The sequence below is a fragment of the Schistocerca serialis genome, chromosome 7 (assembly GCF_023864345.2).
Source record: "Schistocerca serialis cubense isolate TAMUIC-IGC-003099 chromosome 7, iqSchSeri2.2, whole genome shotgun sequence".
Lineage (NCBI taxonomy): Eukaryota > Metazoa > Arthropoda > Insecta > Orthoptera > Acrididae > Schistocerca > Schistocerca serialis.
This window is the reverse complement of record NC_064644.1, coordinates 592935653-592949613: the sequence shown is the minus strand read 5'-3', so window position 1 is coordinate 592949613 and position 13961 is coordinate 592935653. Positions and strand designations below refer to the sequence as shown.

At 42.5% G+C, this 13961-nt stretch overlaps 1 protein-coding gene across 1 annotated transcript in view; it reads left to right on the top strand.

Moving 5' to 3' along the window:
* Window positions 1–13961, top strand: part of LOC126413272 (myrosinase 1-like) — a 61540-nt gene that overhangs the window by 22073 nt on the left and 25506 nt on the right. The window contains exons 4-7 of the mRNA XM_050083172.1: window positions 3714–3836; window positions 3917–4100; window positions 8634–8728; window positions 9742–9889. Coding sequence (XP_049939129.1) covers window positions 3714–3836; window positions 3917–4100; window positions 8634–8728; window positions 9742–9889 — 550 coding nt within the window. The remainder of the gene's footprint in view (window positions 1–3713; window positions 3837–3916; window positions 4101–8633; window positions 8729–9741; window positions 9890–13961) is intronic.

Genomic DNA, 13961 nt, shown 5'->3' with positions numbered 1-13961 from the left:
TAATTTCTTCGCTATTTTTCTTTGAACAAGCCTCAATTTCCTCGTGTAACTGTTCCTTAGTGTCATGACACTGCGCGGCAACGGCTCTAATTTGTTCACTAAGCTGTCTGGAAGTGTCTAATTTTTCATTAAAGTATTGTTTGAGTTTTTCGTTATCTTGTTTGTTATCTACACTCTGCTGTCTGACCTGTTCACTAAGTTGTTTGAGATCTTCACTATTATTGTCTTGTTTTTTATCTAGTTGTTTGATTTCTACACTAAGTTTTTCATTCTGTTGTATCAATATTGCCATAAATTGCTCCAAGGTGACATTACCTACTCTATTCTCAGTACTGTTTGACGGTGTATCTACAATTGTCGCGTTTTGTGTGACCATTTGGTCATTCTGTAATTTACAAAAAGGTTTATCAGTCGAACATACACTGTCAGTTCCTATTTCGGAATTAAATAAATCCGTCGTACTTTCACTACACTGACCATTTTCATTCGAAAAATTTGTATGTTACTTGAATTTTCCAAACCGGTTGTGTTAGGCTCGGCAGCGCTCATTACAATAGACCGCTCCGCGTCATCAATTAACACAGGAGACAATTGAGCTCGTTCGTTCATCATTAAGATAACAGTCATCATTAGTGATTGGAATGCACTGATTGTTAGTGAACGCAGGATTGTCATCATTACACTGCGTGTCACAAGTCCTATCGGTAAAGTTGTTTGAGTCGGTAGTTTCGTTCATTATTCCTCGCGATGTACTATTCACAGTCTTTCGCGGCATTTTCACAATAGTCACAATTATTCACAAAACAAATAAGCACAATGCAAAAAACAACACACAAATACAACAGAGCAACGAATTGCCGTTGATCTGAGGAAAAAAAGGCACAAATTAGTAAAAGCGTTGCGCCAAATTGTATTTATATTTAAGCAAATAAGAGCAGATATCTGACTGTTTCAAAAGATTCTCAACGAAATACGATTCTGGACCGGGTGTCGCCAAGTGTAACCTCCCCACAGAAAGACAAAAAAATAATAAATGGGAGCCAAGCGTAACCTCCCTAGCAATTAAATTTAATGACAATAAGAATGAGAATCGCAATCTGACTCAAGGTGTAAGCTCTCACGAAAATAATGAAAAACAATTCAATGCTAATGAGACTTCAGTGACAATGTAAACTCAATTAAACCGAAATATCGGTCTTTGGCCCTGTGCAAAAAATCAGAATTAATTTCTTACCTTATTGAAACTGCATGTCAAATTTCTGCTCTTATTGCTGGCCACGGCTTGGAGGAAATGCATCGCAAGTAATATTTTTTTTTTTTTTTAAATTTAACTGAAACTTTTCTTTAAAGGAAATGGAAGAAAATCGTTCGTTCAATTAAATAGTTCTTTTGTTAAAAAAAAATTGCTTTGAAATCAAAATTATTATTGGGGCATTTGTTGAAAATTAATTACAAACAATAAACTTTACATTATCTGATGTGCGCAATGCAGCTTGGTTGCCTTAATTAACAATATACCTCATTCAGCATCTTGACCAGAGACCCATGTCGACGCCTGCGACTGCGTCCCGCTCGCGACTGTACTCGACTACTAGTGCTAACAGACTGCCATTCGCAACTGAACTCGACTACTGCTACCGACAGAGTGCAACAGACAACTGCACTGCCGACAGACAACCCACAGACTACTGCTCGCAACACTCGCGCGGTCAAGCGCAGACTAGGAATGACAAATAGCTCTCTGGTCAGAGACTCTGCAATGCCTCGCCATCGCCGCCACACAACATACGTGTTTCAAGGTGTGACCAAAGAGTCGTTATGCAAGTATAGGTTTCTATATGTAGTCGAACGTTGTTATAAAGGGGTTTCTTTGTCTGTCTACACTGGTTCATTTGTCTTGTGCTAGTAATGCAATGGTACATTAGCGTAAATAATATTGGATCTAGTTTACTGGCCATGAGTATGTAAAAATTAGGGCAGAGGTGGAACTTTCGGGCACATTGTTGTCTTACATTCAAGTGGTTCAAATTGCTCTAAGAACTACGGGACTTAACATCTGAGGTCATCAGTCCCCTAGACTTAGAACCAAGTAAACCTAACTAACCTAAGGACATCACACACATCCCTGCCCGAGGCATGATTCGAACCTGCGACCGTAGCAGCCGTGTGGTTCCGGACTGAAGCGCCTAGAACCGTTCGGCCATTGCCGCCGGCTTGTTAAGTTATATGCTCAAAACTTGTCTATATAGGACACAACGTGTTCTTTCGCAATCTCGGTTACGTGCTATGCCCCATTCATGGTTCGAGTAGTGTGAATTACGTGCCCAGATTTTATTAGACGCCAGTAGAAGATGACCGTTAGGAAACATGAAATTAGGTACTCAGTGTTGTTTAGACCACGACCATGCTTGGGGTTACTCTAAAACAATGTATCGTTCCAAGTGTACGTTACATGCGGGAATTGCTGGTATAAGAACTGATCCACAAGTAATATAAGACTTTGGTTTCGTCACTTCAAATCACCTTTCGAAGAGTGAATTGAGGACGAGTTGTCACTGCCATGATTTGAAGGCGGGAGTGACAGCTTCACGATTACAAGTAGTCTGCGTAAACAAGTTGCGTTGGCCAGTGATGCGTTGTGTCTACGGATGGTGTTAAGCCCTTCAGCATCACTAAGGAATGAAGATAGTGCATTGTACCGCCGAAACTGCTAGCCAACAATAAATGACGTCATAAAGACGGCTGCAGGTTTTGAAGAAATCAGGTTCAGCATCAAGTTGCACAGTCGTTATAAGTATCGATCGTAGCAGGATTACCACGTGCAAAGACTATAATCAAGAGAAGTCTATAAAATCATAGTATATTCTGCAGAAATATGCTCAAGTCAACAAGTAAGGTTAAGATAATGAGGTGAGCCAGCATTTAGGCCCATTTCTGATTGTCTGGTCTAGTCCAGATGACTATTTTCTCAGTGAGCGTCCTGGCTCTTGCTGCTATCTACACACTGGTAGGCCATACCCCCTTTGCTGCGAAATCGTAATCGCTAGTACACAAAGAGAGAAAAATAGCTATAACGTGAACAACAACCTGCGTCGAAACGACCGGCCGGTGTGGCCGCGCTTCAGTCTGGAACCGCGAGACCGCTACGGTCGCAGGTTCCAATCCTGCCTCGGGCATGGAAGTGTGCGCTGTCCTTAGATTAGTTAGGTTTAAGTAGTTTGAAGTTCTAGGGGACTGATGACCACAGAAGTTAAGTCCCATAGTGCTCAGAGCCCTTTGAACCATTTGAACTCTTTTGACGGAAAATTCGCACGAAGAGAAGTACACCCATTTGAAGCTACAGATAAAAAATATTTGACAGTGTAGGTTACAAAGACTGAAAACGTACATGACAACACATCACGGAAGTGGAGATGTTCTGTTTGTACTAGTGTTTTGGTTCCACTCTCAAATACGCATTATTTCCAACTTCATGAGAGTGTCTCTCCCTTGAAACGCACTTTTGGCCGGCCATGTGTCCATATGACTTCTTGTCCTCTCAGCCATAGTTTCGTGCAGTTTGTCTCCAATTAGCAAAGCCACCATGAACACTGAGGTAAACCTGATTTTGGAATGGACAGGAAACCACTAGATTTAAGACTGAAAAATGTAATCGATGGACAGCAAGTTATGGGATCTGGAATTTAAGTTCACGAAGCAAACTTGTTGTGCAGGTGACGATGTACCACTGGGACCTGCCGCAAGCGCTGCAGTACATCGGTGGATGGCCAAACCCAATTCTCGCTGACTACTTCGTGGAGTATGCCAGAGTGCTGTTTGAAAACTTTGGAGACAGAGTGAGTATCGATGGCTCCAGTGTTTCTCATATCGGTTCCTGCTCACTGTGATTACGCCTCTGACGGCTGTCGTCTCGCAGGTGAAGATGTGGACCACGTTCAACGAGCCGGAAGTGTTCACCACCGGCTACGCTTCCGCGGAATTTCAGGCTCCGTCACAGAACGCTCCGGGCATCGGCGACTACCTGGCTGCACACACCGTCATCAGAGCACACGGACTCGTCTACCGCCTCTATCAAGAACAGTTCAGGGCCAAGCAGAATGGTATGTTTCTCACTGTTGTTAGATCCTGCACGTATCACGCTTTCTCGAATTAATTCAGTCCGTCAACCTGATGATTACTTCTCGTGGATCTTTCACGACTGTTCCCGCATCCTACCAATAGCTCATCTTCAGTGACTGTTTTCATATCGCTGGATTCGACGAAGGCGGTCTACACCATCACCGAATGGTTCAATAGATTTGACTCCCGTAGTTTCTCTCTGGAAAGTTATAAAAATGTTTATAAGGACAAATCTACTATAGTAGATGATATAAAAGACCGTATTCCTACTGACTGCGCAGAAACTTCCGCTGAAGTGCTACCGTGCGTACTTCAGGCTTTCAATGACAGACTGGAGCCTTGTAATGCGGCTGGTGGGTGGAGTACTGAACACCACACTCGAAGGGCAAACTTCTTTCTTCTTCAGAATCAAAAGTATTTGTTTATTCAGTTTTTTTTCGTAAGTTAGTGCTGACACATGGAACAGTATTTACAATTTTCAAACTACAGTTGCTCGTGGACTTCTACCAGAGGAATCCATAACACAAGCACTGACATTTTGTTAATGTCGATGAGCAAGTTCCATTTGAAAATATATACCGTACTGGGTGAACCAGAACTCCACCAACAAAATTTTGGAAGTTGTTAGGAAATATTTTCCAAATATTTTGGTACAAGTTATCTGTGTTCTCCTTACAGGCTAACAACATTTCGTTTGCTTTCTTAACCGTTGTACCGGTATTATGGTGAAAATTTGCAAAGCAATGCAAATGTCGACGGCATTTCACTCACGGTACTTGCTGTTCACAACAGTAAGGTCTACTTTAATCCTGGTCCTCAGGCTTGCATTCAGTACTCCTCTGTCTAATCTGGGATTTGTTTCTCTGGTAGTGGTAGTTGTACATTAAAAGCGGTACATAGCGGCCTGGGCGGGTTTACTGAGGGAGAATAGGCCAATGTGCTAATCGTCTTTGAGTTCACTGAATGCAGTGGAAATGCAGCTATGTCCAGCTATCCCCACAGTGACAGCAAGCATATCAGAGTAATTTTGCGTAAATATTCGCATCCTTTCATGCTACTATGTTCTGCTGATTGTGTATTGCAGGATTTTTTCAGTGTTGTGAAAATATTTTCACGGAAACAAACATAATACTGGTCAGAAAGCTGAATAAATCATAATTATAATAATCTGAACAAGCCATCAGAGACCACAGGTGGGATTTATGTGTGAATGTATGTCCAGCAGAGGGGGAGGATGAGATGGACAGAGTGGGGAGGGGGGTAGGAGATGGAAAGAGAGAGACAGGGGAGGAAATGTGTTGTGCAGGTAGTATTGGTATGCTTTGCACGGGCTACACATACAGTTGAGTAAGGCAGAGCAGAGACAGTGGGGTAGGGGGGGGAGGAGAAGGAGGAGCTAGACAGTGAGAGAGGGGGAGAATGACGAGGACAGAGAAAGTGGGTAGAGGATATGAATAGAAAAAGAGGGAGGGAGTGGATGAGAAGATGGAGAGACAGTGAGTGAGAGGATGAGATGAACAGAGAAGGCAGTAGGAGGCGATCAGAGTCTGAGGGGAGGACAAACATACAGATGGGGAAGGGGTGATCGACAGGCAGAAGGGGAGCAAGGGGAGATGCAGGAGGGAAGTGGAGGGTGTAGGGGGGTAGTGAACAGGGGACAAGGAAGACAGAAAGGATGGGACAGAGTGAAGGGTGAGGGAGAGCTGGACACAATGAGGAAGGAGGAAGATCGGCTCGGAGTGAGGAGCAGAGGAGGTCGAGAGGGAGGAGGACATGGAAAGGCAGAGACAACGAAGAAAAGAATATGGACTTACAGAGGGAGGGAAATGAGGTGAACAGAGAGGGGGAGAAAGAAGTGGACACAGTAAGGGGGGAGGAGGAGGCATGTGAAATATACTACTGGCCATTAAAATTGCTACACCACGAAGACGACGTGCTACAGACGCGAAATTTAACCGACAGGAAGAAGATGCTGTGATATGCAAATGATTAGCTTTTCAGAGCATTCACACAAGGTTGGAGCCGGTGGCGACACCTACAGCGTGCTCACATGATGAAAGTTTCCAACCGATTTCTCATACACAAACAGTAGTTGACCGGCGTTGGCTGGTGAAACGTTGTTGTGATGCCTCGTGTAAGGAGGAGAAATGCGTACCATTACGTTTCCGACTTTGATAAAGGTCGGATTGTAGCCGATCGCGATTGCGGTTTATCGTATCGCGACATCGCTGCTCGCGTTGGTCGAGATCCAATGACTGTTAGCAGAATATGGAATCGGTGGGTTCAGGGGGTAATACGGAACGCCGTGCTGGATCCCAAGAGCCTCGTATCACTATCAGTCGAGATGACAGGCATCTTATCCGCATGGCTGTAATGGATCGTGCAGCCACGTCTCGATCCCTGAGTCAACAGATGGGGACGCTTGCAAGACAACAACCATCTGCACGAACAGTTCGACGACGTTTGCAGCAGCTTGGACTATCAGTTCGGAGACCATGGCCCCGGTTACCCTTGACGCTGCGTCACAGACAGGAGCTCCTGCGATGGTGTACTCAACGACGAACCTGGGTGCACGAATGGCAAAACGTCATTTTTTCGGATGAATCCAGGTTCTGTTTACAGCATCATGATGGTCGCATCCGTGTTTGGCGACATCACGGTGAACGCACATTGGACGTGTGTATTCGTCATCGCCATAGTGGCGTATCACCCGCCGTGATGGTATGGGTTGCCATTGGTTACACGTCTCGGTCACCACTTTGAACAGTGGACGTTACATTTCAGATGTGTTACGACCCGACGCTCTACCCTTCATTCGATTCCTGCGAAACCCTACATTTCAGCAGGATAATGCATGACCGCATATTTCCGGTCCTGTACGGGCCTTTCTGGATGCTGAAAACGTTCGACTGCTGCCCTGGCCAGCACATTCTCCAGATCTCTCACCAGTTGAGAACGTCTCGTCAATGGTGGCTGAGCAACTGGCTCTTCACAATACGCCAGTCAGTAGTCTTGATGAACTGTGGTATCGTGTTGAAGTTGCATGGACAGATGTACCTGTACACGCCATCCAAGCTCTGTTTGACTCAATGCCCAGGCGTATCAAGGTCGCTATTACGGCCAGAGGTGGTTGTTCTGGGTACTGATTTCTCAGGATCTATGCACCCAAACTGCGTGAAAATGTAATCACATGTCAGTTCTAGTATAATATATTTGCCCAATGGATACCCGTTTATCATCTGCATTTCTTCTTGGTGTAGCAATTTTAATGGCCAGTAGTGTATATGCATCAGATGTGTATGTGGCGTGGGCAGAAGGTATACAGGGTGTCTCTCCCAAGGGTCGTCTGGCGAATTATCTCTTGTGCTTCGACAAATATTTTCAATTTCATTTTTACTTTGTGTAGTTGGAGTGAGCCCAAGTAATTGCTGCTCGTCTCGTCTTCCATACGCTGCCCTTTGTCGACGGAAAGCGCCGGTTTGTTTGCCATTACAAAAAAATTATTTTTAAACCGGAATTTTACGTGCCTGCTAGATCGAGCGCTGCCAAATTAGTCTAGTCCGATACTCGTTTTATCGACATGTATTAAGAAGGACAGTAAAACTCTAACGGAAAACAGCAATCCAGAAGCGACTCAGTAGCGTTACGTGGTTGGCGGTGGCTGTAAGCGGGGGCCAGGGTTGTGCTATCGCTGATGGAGAACTGGCTACAACAGCCAGTTGGAGACATGTCTGTCAAATGCTGTTCCTCCACTTTGGCCAAAGAGGAAAACACCAGTGAAATGCTTAAGAAAAATTAGCACTCCGCAATAAGCTTACTCCTTACGTTTAACTGTACTTCTTTATAAATTACGAAAGGCTGCACATTTTGCAATATTATTTATTTTCATTCAGCTACCGTCAACTAACCAGAGAAAGTAATATTTTGATACTTTAAACGTTTTTTGGAGAACCATGTATGAAACCATTTTATTGTAAGTACGCTCAAATTCAATGTATACTGAATTTTGGACTATTGAAAACAATAAAGAAAATTTCTTCACACTACAGTCATAGTATTGCTATCAAAATAAGTAAATATGTTGAAGCGCCATTAACTTTTATTAACTTGACCGTCTAAAATACTCAGAATATCAAACTTATTACTTTCATTTATCATTATCACTTTTACGTTTGAAGAATGCTGGTTGCTGCGACTGCAGGCCTCTGTTGTATCATCTCGACAGAGTTCCAGTTCCACTTAGCAGTAATTTTTGTTGCTGTCTTATTGATAGTTGTAGTAGCTGCTATTTAATAAGTCTACAACTGCCACTAGTTTATGGTGGCAACTTAATCCACATTTTTTGTAATTAATGGTACTTGCAAACTTGCTTCACTACACTACGATGAGCTTCATCAATACGATAATGGAATAATGCACATTACATTCGTGCAGTTCTAAATAATGTAAAACTTCCTTCATGCTAAGTACAAGTACTGTATTTTATTAATTTACAAAGTGGAAATCTGTTTCAGGCACCGTAGGAATTACGTTAAATATAACGGGAAGAAAACCAGCCTCAAACTCCAGTGAAGACTTGGAAGCAGTTGAGAGGAAGTATCAGTTTGATGTAAGTATGGTAAATGCTACGATAACAGACCTTCTGCGATTGTTCTAGTTAGAAAATTAATTTTGCCTTGTTCCAGTGAACTTATTTCAGTACGTTATCATCAGATACCTTCTTAGCCAACAATTCCGTTAGCGCCATTCAGTTATGTCTATGCTTGAGTATAATACCAAAGGATTTGCAGTGTGATCACTCCTGGGAAAACAACTTGAACCCTCATATCTAAATATAAATGCGTGATTTCTGAAAAACTGAAACTTTTTGTGAGGGCTGTATTTCTTGTGTCGTTACTTTTCAAGAATTACATCTTTTCCAATCCGAACCAAGAAGAGTGGAAATGGAGCAGTGTAATCCCAGATGAATAATATGTTAAAGAAAATTTATAGCGACTACAAGTTGTTGTGCAATAACAATAAGTGAACCTTTACAATGAAGTTCCTGTGGGCGCCTCAGATCCTGAAGACTATTTAATATGTCGTGTACTGGCCTACTTCAATAGCTTATAAATATATCAGAAACAGTAAAATTCAGAGAGGTGCCGGTATCCTTTTGCACAGTAATGGAGTAATTTTGTAGAAGGATTTTGAAAAGACTAGTCAGTATATTTCTTAATATTAAATTTTAAGTTAATTTATGATTCTTTTTAAATACCTCCAGTTGACAGTGGTAAGATCCAACCCCATGTGTCAAAAACACACAAACTATGAGTAAAGTCTGTACTGGACTCTTGAGAACATTGGAGATGACAGCCGAGGAGAGGAGTAACAAGTATAAAGCTCCTGGCATTAATATATCTTTTCATTTTTTATACAGAACATTTTTCTATAACTGAAATAATATGTGATGACGTGTAATAAGTTTACAAAACTTATAGATATATTTAAAAAACAGTATAGGTACTGCGAGATTATAAGTTCATCAGTCATGCAGTCTATCTACGTTTTATTATGTGCATCAATGATACGTTTGAGGAAAGTGCACTGGTAGTGACAAACGTTTGTCTTGATATTGACCAGGTTGGGCTCTACGCACACCCTATCTTCAGCCAGGAGGGGGATTACCCGGCGGTGGTACGTCAGAGGGTAGACGCTAACAGCGCAGCAGAGGGGCGTCCCCGCTCACGGTTGCCAACTTTCACTCAGGAAGAGATTGAGTACCTCAGAGGTAAATATGCACCTATTAGCAGCGTCATTTCCTTTAAAGCGGAATATAGAACAACTCATGCTGTGATTTCTTCCACAGAACATAAAATTTAACGAGATTACTTTTTGCCTGTAGTTGCTCTAACTTTGCAACTTCTTCTACATCTACATATATACTCCGCTAGCCACAAAGCGGTGTGCGGTGGAGGGTACTATTCACGCCCTCCTATTTCCTCCCCTCTGTTCCACTCGCGGATCGCTTGAGGGAAAAAAAACGACTGTCTGAACGCGTCAGACGAGGGCTAATTTCCATTATCTTTGAATGGTGATCACTGCGCGATTTGAAAGTTGGTGGTAATAATATGTGCTCTACATTCTCGGCAAAGATCGGATTTTGGAATTTACTGAGCAGCCTCTTCCGTTTAGCGCGTCGTCTATCTGCAAGTGTGTCCCACTTCAAACTTTCTATGAGATTTGACACGCTCTCGCGATGACTAAATGTACTAGTCACGAATCTTGCCGCTCTTCTTTGGACCTTCTGAATTTCTTAAATCAGACCCAACTGGTATGGGTCCCATACAGACGAACAATACTCTAAGACTGGACGAACTAACGTATTGCAAGCAATTTCCTTTGTTGATGGACTGCATCGCTTCAGGATTCTATCAATAAACCGCACTCTAGAGAACTTGTGTAATCTGATCGTTCCATTTAAGATCATTTCGAATAGTCACACACGAATACTTGATGGATGTTACCGCTTCCAAAGACTGGGCATTTATTTTGTACTCGTACTTTAATGGGGACTTTCGCTTTGTTATACGCAGTAGGTCACATTTACTAATATTGAGAGATAACTGCCAGTCATTACACCACGCATTTATTTTCTGCAAATCCTCATTGATTTGTTTCTTCTTCATGTTCTTCTTGTTCAACCTCTTCTTCTTTTCCTTCTTCTTCTTCTTCTTCTTCTCCATCCGTCTCTTTGGAATCAATAGCTATGCTTTCTCAGTATGAGATGTTCTCAACGACAGGGTTCCACATTAATTGACCCTAGTATGACCTAAAGAATCAAAAAATAAAAGCACTTCACTGGACTGAATGTAAAACATACACTGATGAACTCGTCTAACAGCGTTTGGACCGCCTTTGGAGCGTACCTCACAGCAGCAGTCCTGTGCGGTTCAAATGGTTCAAATGGCTCTGAGCACTATGGGACTTAACATCTGAGGTCATCAGTCCCCTAGAACTTAGAACTACTTAAACCTAACTAACCTAAGGACATCACACACATCCATGCCCGAGGCAGGATTCGAACCTGCGACCGTAGCAGTCCCGCGGTTGCGGACTGCAGCGCCTAGAGCCGCAAGGCCACCGCGGCCGGCGTCCTGTGCGGCATGGATTGTAAAAGTTCTCCGCAGTTTTCTGGAGGTATGTAGAAGCAGAGGTGGCATGATCCCTGCTAGCTCGTAGGTACAGAGCTGGCGCCCAATAGCGCCCCAGAAGTGTTCCACGAGGTTCAGACTGGGTGAATTTGTTGGTCAAGACATCTACCAGTTCACTATTATGCTCCTCAAAACCAGATGAGCATGATTCTGGCTACTTGCCTGTAACATTTATCCTACTGGAAGAGGCTGGCGCCCCCTGTGGAGACATCAGGCACGAAGCGATGAAGGTGATCCACAATAATGATCATGTAGTTCACACCTGTCATGGTCCCTTCGATTACTGCTACGAGTACCACGGAAGATCAGGTGAATATCCCCTGTAGCACTAAAGGCTATTTCCCTATATTAAAAATATGGTTCGGATTGTTGTTATTTTGTAATTAAAGGCCAAATGTCATTAAATTCCAAGATTTGGTCACATGATCGAAAACGCACTGTTATTGCTGAAGCTCTGGTGACGTCACACGCCAGGAGTAAGACGAAGCTCTATTTGTGTTACGAGAGTGTTAGCCGTAGTTACTGGTACACATGTACATGAAATGTCTTCGCAGCTGCGAATATGAACAACCATCAGCTGCATAATGGGATGACTTCAATGAAAATTTGAGCCGATATTTCCCACTTATCGCCAAGCGGTCGACTTACCCTCGGGCTACCTGAGCACGACTCACGGTCAGACCCAAACTTCGGTATGTCGTCAACCACACATCTACAACCTGTACTCGTACGTCCATTATGTGTACTCCTGTACAGGGGCGACATTTTACTTGAAAGTCACTTGCTCAGTGTCGGCAGGTAATTACGATATTATACTGTTTCCCGCAAATCGTCTTAACTGGTTAATTATGTCATCGTATGTTCAGAACACGTTTATGTGATGCCGCTGACGTCACTGTCTAGTACTTCCGCTGCTTATTCACCTGTGTTACTCCGAATTATGATGCAATGTTCCTTGGAACATGCATCGTATGGAAGTTTATAGTGTTTTTTTTTCGTACATTTTTGCAAACGGTGTAGTTATTTAGTGATGGAAAATGCATTTCCAACTTCTAAGTAAAAGTGGAAAGGAATTTTGTGAAGACTGACTGCGGAATCCTTCGGAAAGTTGATGCGTTTATGTCCTCTTCGTTCTTCGAAACAACCCAGATAATCAAGTTCCGGAAATAAGAAACATGAAAACTGCAGTGCATGGTGACTGGGAAGAAAGTACTGTGACACAGCAATAAGTTGTAGAATTATGTTAAAAGTGAGGGAATCTGGAACTGTGTTATTTGTTCGGACCACGCTAAAGGTTTTCCAAGGCTGTTTGTGAAAGCCTGCTCAATAAGAAACGTTGGAAACATTTTCATTCAGAGGATAGTTCTGGCAGTTAATATCTGTAGTTGTTGCCAGAACTACTACTGTTTTCCAGGTACCTCTTTTTTCAGTTTTCAAATTTTCAGACAGCGTCCTAACACTCGTGGGGATCTGCAGAGCACCGTCGGCTTACATACTGCCATGTTCTGTTCCTCCGTGTCATTAATTTAAATCACCGGAAAATTAGCTCTACGAAATATGCAGTTTACGCAGTAGAACCTTAAAGTATCCATTATTTTACTGCATATGTAAGTGATGCTGAAACACTGCGATCTGAAAGTGCTTAAGCAGGACCGACTTTCACTTTCTTATTACATTTCCTCGTGGGTTCCAAGCAGTGTTCAATTTTTCTCTTTGTCAGAATCACACAGCTTTTCATCAGGTTGAATGGAAACAGTTGTAAGTGACAAATTATTGTCTTCGATGACTTTTTTGGGGAGTATAATGCGGTCGGAAGATTTTAAATGGTGTTCCAGAGTAATCGGAATAAGAGCTACCACACGCATTAAATATAGTTTCTTCACTCCAACTTTGTGATGTATCTCGAACTGACCAAGTGTAAAATGAAGTTACTAAATGGGAATTTTATTGAAATGTCATATCATATAGAATTTAAAGCTACTACATAACTGTATTACGAATAAAGTAAACTTAAAAAGACACCAGTATTAAGTGAAGAGAAGAGGAGGGGAAAAGAAAAACAAACTTTCTCCGAATGAGAATCGTTCAGCATGCTATCTACTACGCTACAGGCTATAATGTGTTCATAGAGATGATGATGATGATGATGATTTCTGCTTTGTGGGGCGCCCAACTGCGTGGTCATCAGCGGCCGTGTTCATACAGTGTCTACTTACATCAAAATGGGCATTTGATCTTTATGAGCGAGTTGCTACCAAATTTTACTTACCTTCTCATTCTTTGGAACGCTCAAAAACAATTTTTTTCCGGAGTTTCATACTGTAGATGTATTTGTTCAATGGGGTACTACCAGCCCATTTTCCGAAAAGTAAATTCCAAAACAAGGCATCACTGCGAATAAGCAGCGGAAGTACTAAACAGTGACGGCACAGGCATCACATAAGCGTGTTCTGAACGTACGATGACATAATTAACCAGTCAAGACGATTTCCGGGAAACAAATACCCTATTGTGCCTACAGCAGCCTGTGTCCGTTGTATGGTGCTTGTTAAGTTTAGCCGTACATTTGGATGATGGCGTATGTAGTCACGACCGCTGACTTAGTGTAAAAAAAAAAAAAAAAAAAAAAAAAAAAAAAAACACGACTTG